This window comes from Austrofundulus limnaeus, unplaced genomic scaffold, assembly GCF_001266775.1.
Source record: "Austrofundulus limnaeus strain Quisiro unplaced genomic scaffold, Austrofundulus_limnaeus-1.0 Scaffold53, whole genome shotgun sequence".
Classification (NCBI taxonomy): Eukaryota; Metazoa; Chordata; class Actinopteri; order Cyprinodontiformes; family Rivulidae; genus Austrofundulus; species Austrofundulus limnaeus.
The window spans coordinates 2033170-2046493 of record NW_013952455.1 but is presented as its reverse complement, the minus strand read 5'-3'; the positions used below and the strand labels follow the sequence as shown (position 1 = coordinate 2046493).

The 13324-nt window shown below is 39.1% G+C and overlaps 1 protein-coding gene across 5 annotated transcripts in view; it reads right to left on the bottom strand.

Annotated features, from left to right (window-relative positions):
- Positions 1-13324, bottom strand: part of LOC106517857 (microtubule-associated serine/threonine-protein kinase 1) — a 79056-nt gene that overhangs the window by 34028 nt on the left and 31704 nt on the right. For 3 of the 5 annotated variants that reach the window (XM_014008892.1, XM_014008896.1, XM_014008893.1), the window contains 3 exons: positions 5642-5736; positions 3543-3618; positions 168-240 (listed from right to left, as the gene is read on the bottom strand). In XM_014008892.1, the coding sequence (XP_013864346.1) occupies positions 168-240; positions 3543-3618; positions 5642-5736 (244 nt within the window). The remainder of the gene's footprint in view (positions 1-167; positions 241-3542; positions 3619-5641; positions 5737-13324) is intronic. The other 2 variants (XM_014008894.1, XM_014008895.1) reach the window with 1 other exon arrangement.

The following is a 13324-nucleotide window of genomic DNA, read 5'->3' as shown; positions in this document are numbered from 1 at the left end:
TATAAACATGTGTTGCAACACTGCTATGTGAAGTTGTGATAGTTGCAGCTGGGACTGATTATTACATCGGTTCCTGATTCAAATTAAGCTCTCAAAATGCAGATACACTCATCTGTATTATTTCTCATGATTAGACAAATATTAAATGTTTAATGTAAAGTTGTTACCGTTGAGCTGGGAGTGTTTGTGCCATATCCAGAAGAGGGCAAAGATGCTAAAGACCATCGTCTCCCATCCGCCCTGCAGGGAACACAAACATTACATCTGTTAAAATCAGTTGCCATCAAAAGATTTATTTTACCAGTTTTATTTTGAAATATTTAATACAAGTGAAAGCTCTTAATGCTACATACTTGTTGCTCTATAAAAATTATTCAGTACACAAACTTCTAACTCGTCTAGTTTGTGACCCTCAGAAAGATGAGCGCAGGCGACTTATTTGGTGTGAGTTTGTCTCCGGCGCACAGTGACAGGCAGGCAGACAGATCTGATAAATGAGGATGAAGGATTCACAGAAGCGCTGGGCTTTCAGAGCCCAGACGCAACATCCTGTCTGAGTGGGAGGTGAATAACGCTCTAATTGGTCTTCTTCACATCCATCTCTGTTTTCACAATGAAAGTGTCACACATACATTAGCGAGCCACAGTAATCAAACATACAAACACGCTGACTTCCCTTAAATGATGCATTTTGTTGGATTTTAAACAATATTTAGCACATAAAGTTTTTGTTACAAGAGAGAAATGTTTATATGAAATATGCATCAAACCAAGCAGGAAAGTTTTGAAATGTTTTCTATCATTCTCAGGTGAATGCTCCACTGTGAAATAATATTTTATTAGATGATTCTCCATATTTGAACACTTCATGATTAGGCTTAAGTCATATCAGCATTAAGATCATTCTAATAAACTTTAATTCAGTTCCAGCCTGAAACCTAAACCGACAGTTCAGGGGTTAGATTTATAAAGCTTGTGTACGCACAAAACGAGCCCAGAAACTTGCGTATGCCATTTTTCACACAAAAATTGTTAGGACGYGCAGGCTGATGTATTATGAAAATGATTTGTTGTTACATTAAAGTAACTTCAAACAGTAAGTTTTTCGATTTAAAAACAATTCGGTCTAAAGTTTTATTTCCATGCGCCTTCGTGATTGGTCTTCTACACCGCTTCAGGCAATCCCATTGGATGTCTACAGTCGGGGGKTTGACCCGTCGAATGATCCGATGTGATTGGAAGTCTACGGTCAGCTTCCTTGAAGCTGATTGGCTGTTCGTGGGTCCGGATCGTGATCCGGATCATCACTAAAATTTAACGGTGCGTTCCTTTGGCCAATACCCACTTGAGGAGAAAATTTCATGAAAATCCATCCAWAAGTTTTTGAGTAATTTTGTCCGCAGACAGACAAACATACACGACTGAAAACATTACCTCCTCCCTTGGCGGAGGTAAAAATGATTCTGCCCACATCAATTTATATTGAAAACCACCACTGTGTAGATTCATTGAGCACTGAAGTGAGTCAAGGTGAGACTGAACAATGGCAAAATTTGTTTATGTTTTCTCATGTTTTTTGCCAAGAAAAATACTTTTGCCTTATTATGGTATATTTCGCTCTTGGGGGCTGTGGTCATTGTTGAGTTCAGTCTTCTTTTTATGTTGTGGCCAAGGAGCCCGGTCGTAACATAAGGTCGTTAGCTCATCAGTCACTTGAAAAGATGCAAACTGCCACTTTAAATCCTTACAGTCACTCTTTGTAAACACATTCGATGGTTTCTGGATGGAAGAGATTGAGCCATTTATGGTATTTTTGCAGGTCTTGCCTGGCCTGAATTCAACATAGACTCTGTGTATTAGCATTTGCCATTATGGTCCACCTCCAGCTTGATTTCTAGAACCCAGAGACCTAAAGGTCTATTCAGGCTGGGCTGATGGGGTTGATTTGACACCGTCTTGCTGTTTCAGCTGGTCTTGAATTATATAGAGAACAAAGGGAAGCACCATGAGCTCAATGTCGTATATTGTTGTGTTACAAATAAAATGACATCATATAAACATTTGCATGGTTTTGATATGATGATCCCTGTCCACATTGAGGTGGCACTCTGCAAAAGCAGAACACAGCCAGGGCCAGTGTAAAACAAGGCCAGACTGGGCCGGGCCAGGCCTTACAATGCTAAAATGTCATTACAGTATAAATTAGCCAGTATAATGTGAGCTGGATGAGTGAAACATGCTATTTTACACCAACAGAAACATGTTATTGCCACCAAAAATCCATTGTTTCATATTACAGACTGTTCTTTGCATWACCCCCTCTAAAATAATTTTAAAAAATCTATTGTAACAAGCAAGCATGTGGACGCATGAGCAATAAAGCTAAATGCAGTTGCAGTAATCTTATTATACGTAAAATAATAATGTTATTAAGCAATGTGAGAAACTGTGTGGAGTTGTACCCTTTTAGAAACAAGAGTATTAGTGAAGCCTTCAAATGAAATCTTGTTCAAAGTCTAGCTTAGTCTGAGTGTTTGGTTGAACTAAGGTCACAGGTTGCAGGCCTGTCAGTCAATTTCTTTTTGTATTTGAGCATTTTGTTATTGTGTTGATAAAACAGATAAATATCGTCCTGCATCCAGTATCTTTGCTTTAACAGATCAGTTCCTCTCAATGTGACTAAACCAACTGTTCACAGCAGCACCTGTATGGTGAAGAACKTTATTGTATTTAAAAAAGGTAAATAAAAATTAAATGTCACAGAATCCAGATGAAGCAGAGATATTTAAACTTTGATCCCCTCAAAAGCCCACTGTAACATCCATGCAGCTCAATCTGAGCAGATGAACCGTGGTGTACACACACAGCCCTCTTGGCTTCTCATTACAGCCCTGTGAGTAAACACAGAGAGGAGCTGTGAATGTAATTAGGTGGCCCCGTCACATACTGTACATGAGTCGGCCTGTTAACACTATAAACATCCCCCAAGACTCTCCAGGATTTGCGACAACGCTAACAACAGCCCTCTTGTCCTCTGACACTCGCTGTGTCTCTCTCCGCTCTCCCTCTGTCCAAAACAYGAGCAAATTAAGGCCAGAGGGCCAAACAATCTCGATCTGGCTCCTCAAACAAAAATAAAATACTCAAACCACRATTTTAGTCAATGAATTGGAGCTTTCATTCCTGGAACATTACACCACCACCTTGCATGCAAAAAATTTCAAACAAAGAATAGTCAATAAACATGCAACAACTGTTAGATACATGCTCGTGCGATAGATACCAAACATTTCCATGTGTGCTTTATGCATATGATGTGATGTGTATGATAAAGGAAGATAGAAGACAGCTCCTTTAACTTTGTTCATTTTTTGGCCCTTCAATTCAACTAAAATCAAAATGGTCCTCTGGGGAAAGAAAAAGTTGCCCAAGTTTTCATGACTCTCTGGTAAAAAAAAAAAAAAAAAAAAAAACTTGAGATGGTGAAAAGACACATGCCACAACAATTTGAATCATGCATAAAAGTGTTGTAAAGCAGCAACCTTCTGGAGGAGGCAAAGGAGAAGTGTGCAGGGTTGCTTGGGGAGAAGTTTCGGGGGCTGTCCAGGGGGCTGCTTCCTGCCAGAACAAGACAAGCACGGTCATGAGACACATCAGAAGTGAGAACATGTCCTAGCGGAACCACAAAAGGCTTTTTACTCTGTGTGGCACACTGTGACAAACTGTATTAGATATTAACCCTCTTATCTTACATTTTTGCCTCTATTACTCTTCAAGTTTCCATGTTTGATGTTTGTAGCCTGGACAAAAAGTGTCACTAGTCTGGGTTGTTCTTTGGACTGGAAAGTCAAAGAAAGGACTTGAACTAATCTTTGTTTAAGCTCGGTCTCTTTCTTTGCTCCATACCAAACCCAGGCCAAATTAAATGTGACGTTCCAAAACATGAGAAACCCTTTTCTTTGCTGCTTCTACATTTCCGCCATTTATTTTCAGWGAGAAAAGACTGCTTTGCTTGGTGTTTTGGCCTGCCACAATTCTTTTACACATTTWACTAATAAAATCAACATGAACTCAACCACAGACGTTGATCTGTTTCTGTATTTTTTTTTAACATGAGGAAAAAGTGGAAGACTTATTTAGGCCAGGAGCAACATTGCTACAAAACTGAACAYCTAGAAAACTGTACAATAAAAATAAATGACAAAATAATTATAAATTGTCATTCAGATGGAGTTAGATACATACGGAGCACACAAGGAGACAGGGGGATTTTTTTTGTGTTTCCATGTTTTTTATTGACTGTTCTGAATGAGGCTTTTATTTTTGAAATATGCTGTTACTGAAACAGGATGTGTTACCACAAGTTAGGGAAGATGACAATGATATTGCATTGTTGTTTAGAGTTAAATATCAGTATCATATATAGTATATAGAGATATATAAAAAAGTTATATATATATATATATGTATATATATATATGGCTGTGATATGACTGAATTAAAGTAATACCTCTCGTATAGTGGTGCGGTCAGTGAATTGTGAATGTATCAATAAACAGCAGGCACAACAAATGAACAAATTTTGTGAGATAATGCAAAACATTTGTGTGGGAAAGCAAAAGAAAAATTTCCCTTGATGTCCCCTTGTATGCTCAGTATTATCAAGCTTGCCGGGCAGTAATTTCTTGAACTTGCAGCTCGTTGCCTAAGGTAAAAAAAAGCTAGCAAAACCCCTGACTCTCAATCCTGATAGTAAAACCCTAGCCCCTCCCTGTCAAGTTTTGATGCTCATWGAGTAAACAATCATTATAAAGCCTTAATGGGATGTTGAGATGTTTTGCTGTTGGTTTCTCATTAAAGATGAACATCTTACCTGTGGCAGATAACTCTGTGAACAGCCTGAGTTTGGAGAAACAGTTTAACTCTGAGGAGCTAACAGCTAGTCTGAGCAAGGCTGAGACAAAAATGTATAAGGGTTGTCTTCAGTTTATTYATATAGCAACATTTCACTAAAAAAGGTCATTTCAGGGCACTAGACAAAAAGATAAACGTGCATTATAAAATGCAAACTAGTGAACGTTATCTGTCTAAGATTGTGTAAAAAATCTGAAATCTCCCACAATGAGCAGCATGTGAGTGGGAATAAAGAGAATTTATTGTCATGATCTATTGGCTCAGACTAGCCTGTAGCTCATCAGAATTAAATTATATTTCAACAAACTGAGGTCGTACAAATAGCTATCTACATGTAGTATATCTAAATGTAGTTTAATTGTTTAGAACTATTTCACAAAAAAAAACTTGAAGAAAATCTTTGATTATGCAGTTAAGTTTTTTTTCTCTCTTTGTACTGCATTAAGTCATGTTGGCAATATGTTAGATTTATCATTCAGGCATTAGAGAAGCAAGGACAATCTTTCCGATGGCAAAAATAACTCATGACTCAAAGTAAAAATCTATTTTGTCTAATTGAATTTGATTTTATCCATCGTAAAAACTAACCAGAATAGATGTTCTTTTGTTGTTGTTGTTGTGCAATGGAAACTCAAATCAAAGATAATTTGGGGTTTTTAAATTAGATCATAGCAAGACAGAAGGATTTTTTTTTAAAAATCCGTGTTTACAACAAGTCTGTGCGTACCGAGGTGTCCAGGGAGGGGCAGGGGGGAGTGAGGGCGAGGCAGCGTGGGAGACGTGGTCGTCAGGATCAGGCTTTTCCTGTTGCTCGTTCGACAACTGCAGAAAAAAATGTCAATATAAAAATCACGCAGATAAAGGCAAGCATGAGTGGCATACTGCATCCGTCTTCATGTCTGTGTCTCTGTGCRTGATTGCAGCTGAGCGCGGGGAGAAGCTGGCGTGCGCAAATGGGCAGCTTGTTGAGGGAGCATGACAGTGATAAAGAGAATTCAATTTCCTCAGTCATCCRTCCCGGCCTGGGTTCCTGTGAGCTCAGATAAGACTGAGGGGAGGGAGAAMAGAAGGAACTGTGGTGAAAACACCTATTTTTCCATGATCTTAGGTAGTTATGGTGGGTCAACCAGACTGAGTCATTTCCAATCTACTTGGTGACTCCAGACACATTCATGCTGAACATAAATACTCTGACTCACACGCCATTAGGCAGAGAATAAGCTTTTTGCATCCATGAGCTCCTCTTACTTTGTCAGACATCCCCAGTGCACAAATACTACTCTGGATATTTTAAAAAACTGAGATTCCCTGATGTATTTGCACCTCCTGTTCACAAATGAAGAGTTCCAAAGAGTAGGTTATTTAAAACTTTGTTCATGTGCAGGAAGATTTTCAGTAACAATATAACTTAATAACTTTGTGCTATAGAAATTAAAGCAAATATGGAGCCATTTTTACAGTTTTTACTGGGTTTGTCTCATACTGTCCTGGCCCTTTTTTTGCCATTTAACTTTGATTTTGTGCTGAAATGATTATTAACAGAGAGGAAATTTTCAAACATCAAAGGAAAAAAAATRTAGGAGAAGTTATGGTGAAGCTATGACCTTATTCTATATTTGAAATTTGCTCATTTTAAACATCTTTGCCACCTTACAGCATGACAATTTCAGCATGTATCTCAGAATAGGCCAACATAGAAACATTTATYTGGCCAAGTTCTGGCCCACACAATGCAACAACACACAGCCCAGACACCACAAAGAATGATGACCTTTTGATAGCCCAGACGTAGTTTGCCAGAGATGTTCCATGCATGGGCCAGTACCACATAAACCAAACCACAACCAGGCCAGTTGTGGAATGCCATCTTATTGTAAAACAGTGCTATCATTGTCAGACCTGGCTCATATCCCGTTGACATACTACTTGCCATTCCAGTAGTCAGCCAGCAGTGCCAGCTTGACACCAAGTCTGGCCCCCAACACTCTGCTATTGTATGTGAGTAAATGGTCTGAAATAAGTGTGGACAAAATGATGATGTGCATGTATGGAATTAGTTTTGTGCCTTAAAGATTGAGAAAAACAGACGATCAAACAAAAATTAAGAATTTGAGAAAAAAACATTTAAAAAGGTAGTTTCAAAAGCAAAACTTACAATCTGCAATCAAAATCTTTAAATGTTATTTTTTTCTCAAATTCTTAATTTAAACTATTCTCATAAACACAATGGCATTTTAAAAACGTCTTCATCCACATAAAAAATTTTAAAAAATTGAAAAGACTCAAAAAGTTGTAGTTGCTCCATATGTCAGGTGTATATGTGATGCTGTAACACTTGTGTGCACAAATATAGTCATAGAATTTGCCATTGTTGTTATTATAAATGATGCTGTTGGGCTGGTTAGATTAGAGGTGGGTTTATGAAAATTTAGCTGCCAAAAACACAAAGGTAGCTTTTCGAGATAGCTCAACCCAGTAAAAAAAATGAATAAATAAAAACACTTTACTGGTTTGGGAAGTACAGGTCTTGTCTCTGCTTTGTGCAGATGTTGTGGTTCTGTTGGCATCTCTCCAGGCCCAGACCTTCAGCTTGTACTGGGGCGGTTTGCAGCCGAATGTGAAGCGGCTGGCATGAGAGTCAGTTCCTCTAAGTCTGAGGCCATGGTTCTCGACCAAAAAACAAACAAACCATGAAATGCCCCCACTGCGTCGGGTGATACTCTGCCTCAAGTGGAGGAACTTAAGTATCTGGGTGTCGTGTTCACGAGTGATGGTAGGATGAAGCGGGAGATGGATCGACGGATTGGGTCCTTGTCCTCAGTAATGAGGGTGTTGATTGGTTGGTTGTGGTGAAGAAAGAACTGTCAAAATGCAAAACTCTCAGTTTGGTCTGTCTATGTTCCAACCCTCACACGTGGTCATAAGTCTGTTATCTCCTGCTGACACCCTGTCTTGTACAGTGCCCTCAGGCAGAACTGTGTCTTGCAGACCTATGCTGCTCACATTGTGTGATTGGTCAGAACTTTGTGGGCGTTGTTTGTTTGTGAGGAACAGAGTTTCTGCATGTCATATTGCTGAAGACGGTCTGCTCCCTGATGGCGGTAACAGCTTGTCTGGTCCCAATGAGCTGCCAACAAACCATTTCTTCTTTCTATCTCAGCAGTAATATGCTTTGCTATGCATGCTACATTGGGTAGTCTATGGGAGGGATCATGATGAGTTATCTCCCTGTCTTCTGTCCAACTATAAACACTCGGTGAGACAAAGACATCCAAAGGGACATAACCACTGATTGTCTCAAGTCTTTTAGTTCATTACCCTTTTTTGAACAAGGCAAATTAGATCTATTTTGTAAGAGAGGTCTGGGCCTGAAGGCAACAAAACATGCATGTTTTTGGTTTGTGGGAGGAAACATGAGTACCCATACAAGCACGAGGAGAAGCTGTCATCTCCACAAAAAAAAAAAAAAAAAAACACCTGGTCTGAATTGGCAATCAAATTCAGGACCTTATTGCTGTGAGGCATCAGTGATTACCACTGTTATAGTCTTAAAGTATAAACCAGCCTTTCAGCACCTGCATGTTGTTGATATACATGGAAACTATAGCAGGTTGATTACCGTTTGCAGTCTTGTCTAAAAGATGAATCCATTCTCAGCATTACAGTGTGAACCTGTGACAGTTTTACAATCAACATGGAACAATCTAACATTTCCAAGAGATTGTTCACAGACAAACTGGGTCTACATTTATACATTCTTTACCTTGAGTCTTACAGTTTGATTTGATTTCGAAGAGCCTAAAACATTTTATTAAATGCAAATAAATACAACCGGGAGCAAGAACAGGAGAACAAACAAAATGCAAACTGTATAGTCTCTCTCTCTTCTGTGCTTTTATATGATTTCTATTAATCCATTTTAATTAGGATTATGGAACACAATCGCTTCCATACTTTTATAGATAAAAATGAAGCTGGTTTCCTCTGACATCCCTTTCACTTTCTTTGTCCCGAAGGGTCTAATGTGAACTGAACACAGACACACACAGACACACACAGCTCCTTATTCACAATGTAGAGACAAGAGCTTGAGCTAAAGAGATCAACAGCAAAGTGAGGAGAGATCGAGACAAGAAAAAAAAAGAAAGCCACAAAGCAGCTCTCTTCAARCACTGATTATAACATTTGAGTGTTTTTTAATCAGCACTAACTCAGATTCTGATTAAAACTTAACCTCTCAAGCTATTCTAGATGAATCATCGTACTCCAAACAAAGCTGTGTAATAAAAGAAWATGAGCTGAAATATTTGAACTCACAGCAAAAGCTCACTGCAGTTTTTCATGGACAAGTCTTTGTGCACAGGTTGTTCTTGTGAAGACTGGTGAACACACAGTTTGTAACTTTATYTTTCTTTGATTCTTACATCAGTCTGCTGTCAGAAGCTGTAAGTCACAACCTTTTTTCAGTGATTTATTTCAGAAGACCTATCCTAAAGCGACAGTCTAATGAGTGTTCAGTGTGAATATGGAGGTGAGGGACAGAAAATATAGTAAGACAAATTATGATATATCATAACCACAACTAGTCAGACCTGAACCTAGAACTAACATCTGTCCGGAAAAATTGGATTGTATACGGCATGGCCAAATAAAAAAAKTTCACACACAGTATTTCTTAGTTTTGATTACATCTCACATTTGCTGTGTCATTGTTTCCACAAGCTTCTGCAACGCCACAGTAATTATTTCTGTCCAGAGTTTTCTTTTTTCCCCACCCCCCAAGGTCTTGTCTTGATTAGATTCATACCACTGCCAAAAGTTTTTTCCACAACAACCCAAAGATTCTAGGGTTTGGRTCTGGACTCTGTCGTGGTCAATACATGTTTGAAAGATATGTCTCATGCTCCCTGAACCACCTCACAATTTGAGCCCGATGAATCCTGGCATTGTCATCTTGGAATATGCCCATGCCATCAGGGAGAAAAAAAATCCATTGATGGAATAACCTGGTCATTCAGTATATTCCAGTAATCAGCTGACATCATTCTTTGTTCACATAACACTGCTGAACCCACTAGGCATGATGGGTGCATCACTTCAGCTGCCTCTCTTCTTACCCTGATACTCCCATCACTCTGGAACAGAGTAAATCTGGACTCATCAGACCACAWGACCTTCTTCCATTGCTCCACAGTCCAATCTTTATGCTCCCTAGCAAATTGAAGCAATTTTTTCAACCATCCTCGCAGATAGGTGGTTTTCTTGTAACTACACAACTGTTCAGTCCCAATCCCTTGAATTTGCTTCACATTGTGTGTGTGAAAAATGTTCCTGCCAGGTGTTAATCAGAGCTAGAGTTGTGATGTTCCCAAAAGAGCTGAATCWTTTGAACAGCCCTTTACAATGAATGCTAGGGACTGAGTTTTAAGAAAAGCTAGGTTGCCTTCCAGGCTTTTAATACACTGGATGAAACGCTGAGACAACTCATGAAATACACAAACCAGTAACTAGTTCTGTAACTGMGTTTTAACTGAAACTGCAGTAAGTTCACAACACAATGAACTGCAGAAAATCCTGCTGCAAGCACAAAAACCAGAGAGCTGTCCTTGAGTTCTGGATTAAAATGCTCTCAGTACTCAGCGGTGAAAGTCTCTCAGCCGCTGATGCAACAGAGTGAAGCCCGAGGCCCGTTTCTTACTGGATGGTCAGTCAAGATTAAGAGATGGGTGGGATGAGAGGGAGGAAAAGGCACTTAGTGTACTCAGTAAATCTGGGCTGCGCTGACTCTTCTCTGGGTGTTGAGATTAAAGTGTGAATTGTAAAAACAAGAGGGATGAAAAAAGATAAAGATGGTCGGTTGAAATGAGCATGAATTGAGAACAAAGTAAAGTGTTGGAAACTAAACATGCACAGAAGAGAAAATGTGAAAGGAAAGAGAAAAGGTTAAAAGGATTCTCAGGGGAGTTTGTGCCCTACAGATGAAGTAAGCATGACCTAGATTTTTGATTATTTTTTCCAAATGTAGAAATACTGCATGATGCAAACAGAGCACTTGTTGGGTTGGTTGGGAGGAACACTTGTTAATGGAGCGCATGGGCAAATAACAGACAGAAAATGAAATATTCAAACCAAACCAAACAGAAACCTCTATCYAACTTTTCTTTATATCCCTGCAAAAACTTAGATCCATTAATTATTCAGTGGTGGTAAAGTTGTAAGTAAAAAAATTTTTTTTTTAAGTTTTAAGAGACATGAGAAGACTTGGGCAATTAAAAAAATCATCCTTGCTTCTACAAGTCTCGGGGGGTGGGGGGAGAAGAGGGAGTCGTGGTCACGTGATGGCTTGTTGCTACGCAGTATGTGTCAGAGAGACTGCTGATGGCGCCATCAAGGAGGAGGAGGAGGGCTTTAAATGATCTAATGGTGACATAATTTGAAATGGCAAATAAATCATCATCATCAAGAAAAGGAAACCAGCAGCAGTATAATAGCAGAATGATCTCAGGCTTGTAATGTGTTTTTCTGAAATGACTGGGATGAAAACTATTAAAAAAGAAAAGCATAAGATATTTGTAGTCTTAATAATGGAAGCAGGCAGGACTCTTCTGAGTCTCCATGCTGTTGCAGTGGAGTTGTGTTTAAGTTCGTCTTGTAAAATTTATAAGGCCTTCCCAGAAAAACACAGTATCTGGATTGGATCAAATATTCTAAAACCTGCATTTACATTTCTGCATGAATGGTGCCTTTCATCATGTGTAAGTTGCCCATGCAACTGATAATAATTCACCCCATGCCATCAGAGAAGCTTGCTTTTCAACTGTGAACGAATAATAAGCTGAATGGTTCCTTTCCTCTTTAGTACAAAGGACGTGACATCTGTGGTTTCTAGAAAAATCTCATATTTAATTCTGTCTGACCACAGAACAGTTTTTGATTTTTCCTCAGCCAAACGTATGTAGGGGTCACCTCGAGTGAAGAAACAAGATTTACTGCCTCAAAGCAGGCCTCAGACAGGCCTGAYGAGAGGACAGGAACTCTGTCACAAAGTGAACTCTATTTAGGCCATGACAGGTCATTCTAACCATGGAAGAGAACCTCTCAGTTCTCTTAATCAGATAATGGACAGAACAATCTCTTCTGTTCGTGATTCATTTGTTGTTTAACTAAKAACGTTTATGCATTTGTTAAATCATGATAATGACTGTCACAAGAACAGTGGAGCCACTTCTCTTCTTTTATCGTACCTTAAAAATTAAGTGGTATAAAAAATCACAGAGAATCTGATTACAATGTTTTCATTGTGTTTTATGTAAATCACTGTTCTATTTTACTGTGAACACAGTAATACAATTGTGGATTTTTTCTTGAGAAAATCTTTCATTTATCTGGACCAACAGAATGGTGCAAAGCTGATTATAAAACAGAAATGTTAATTAATCATCATAAATGTTTTGCAGTGATTTCTCTTAGAGTCTATCAGAAGAAAGCTGAAAAGAGGTTATCATATCATGTTGTTGAACAACCACAAAATTTTAACCTTGGGCTGGCGCCGGCTGGCAAATCTTTATCTTTCTTTCTCTGACTCATCTCTAAGCCTGAGGGTGGAATCAAAGTTTGTCCGTTTCTTTTACTAACCCGGATGGCTTTGAGCGACACACTCTTCTTCCTGATACCAACCTAGGAAGACAGCTGGGATTCTCTCCAGAGAAACCTCAGTTTGGCTTAAAGTCTGATCCCATGAGCTAATTAGGGAAGACTTCACAGCCAGGGACACGGCATGCCTGCCGGTGGTCTCAACCCGAGGCCGAGCCTCTAAGTGTGTTTTTAACTCCCGAGGGGAGATTTTATTTTGGAAGGAGGAACCGGATACGGCTTGAATTTTTCTGGCTTGGACTGAAACAGACGAAAGTTATCTGGAAAAACACCTGTTCGCCAATGACCGGTAAGCGAGCCGACATCAGTTCCCTGACTGGTCAGAGGTGAGCCAGCTCCTACCACGAGGGTGCCTTACGAAGCCATCACCAGGTAAAGCTGATGTGTTCGGAGTGACGTGTCATGTGGAACCTGAGCTTAGAAAAGACGTGCAGTTCCAGTTGACCCACACTTTGATAAAAGTAAAAGTAGTAGTAACATACTAATCTTACTTTCCTCCTTTCCTTGTTCTTAATTTGCCAAAACTTAAGCTGAAAGTGCCAGTAAAATTGTTTGATTGTTAACATCAGAACTGACGTTTTACTGTTCTAYATAAGTAATCTGAGTTGATGTGAATTGAAATTCGGAGGCGGGTTTTATCTCATTTAACTCTGACACTTGGTAGAGGAATAACCACAATCAAGTATAACTTATGATCTGTTCAATTTGTGTAAATAAATGATTGCTTAGTCTTTTATGAATCAACTTGAACTCGTCT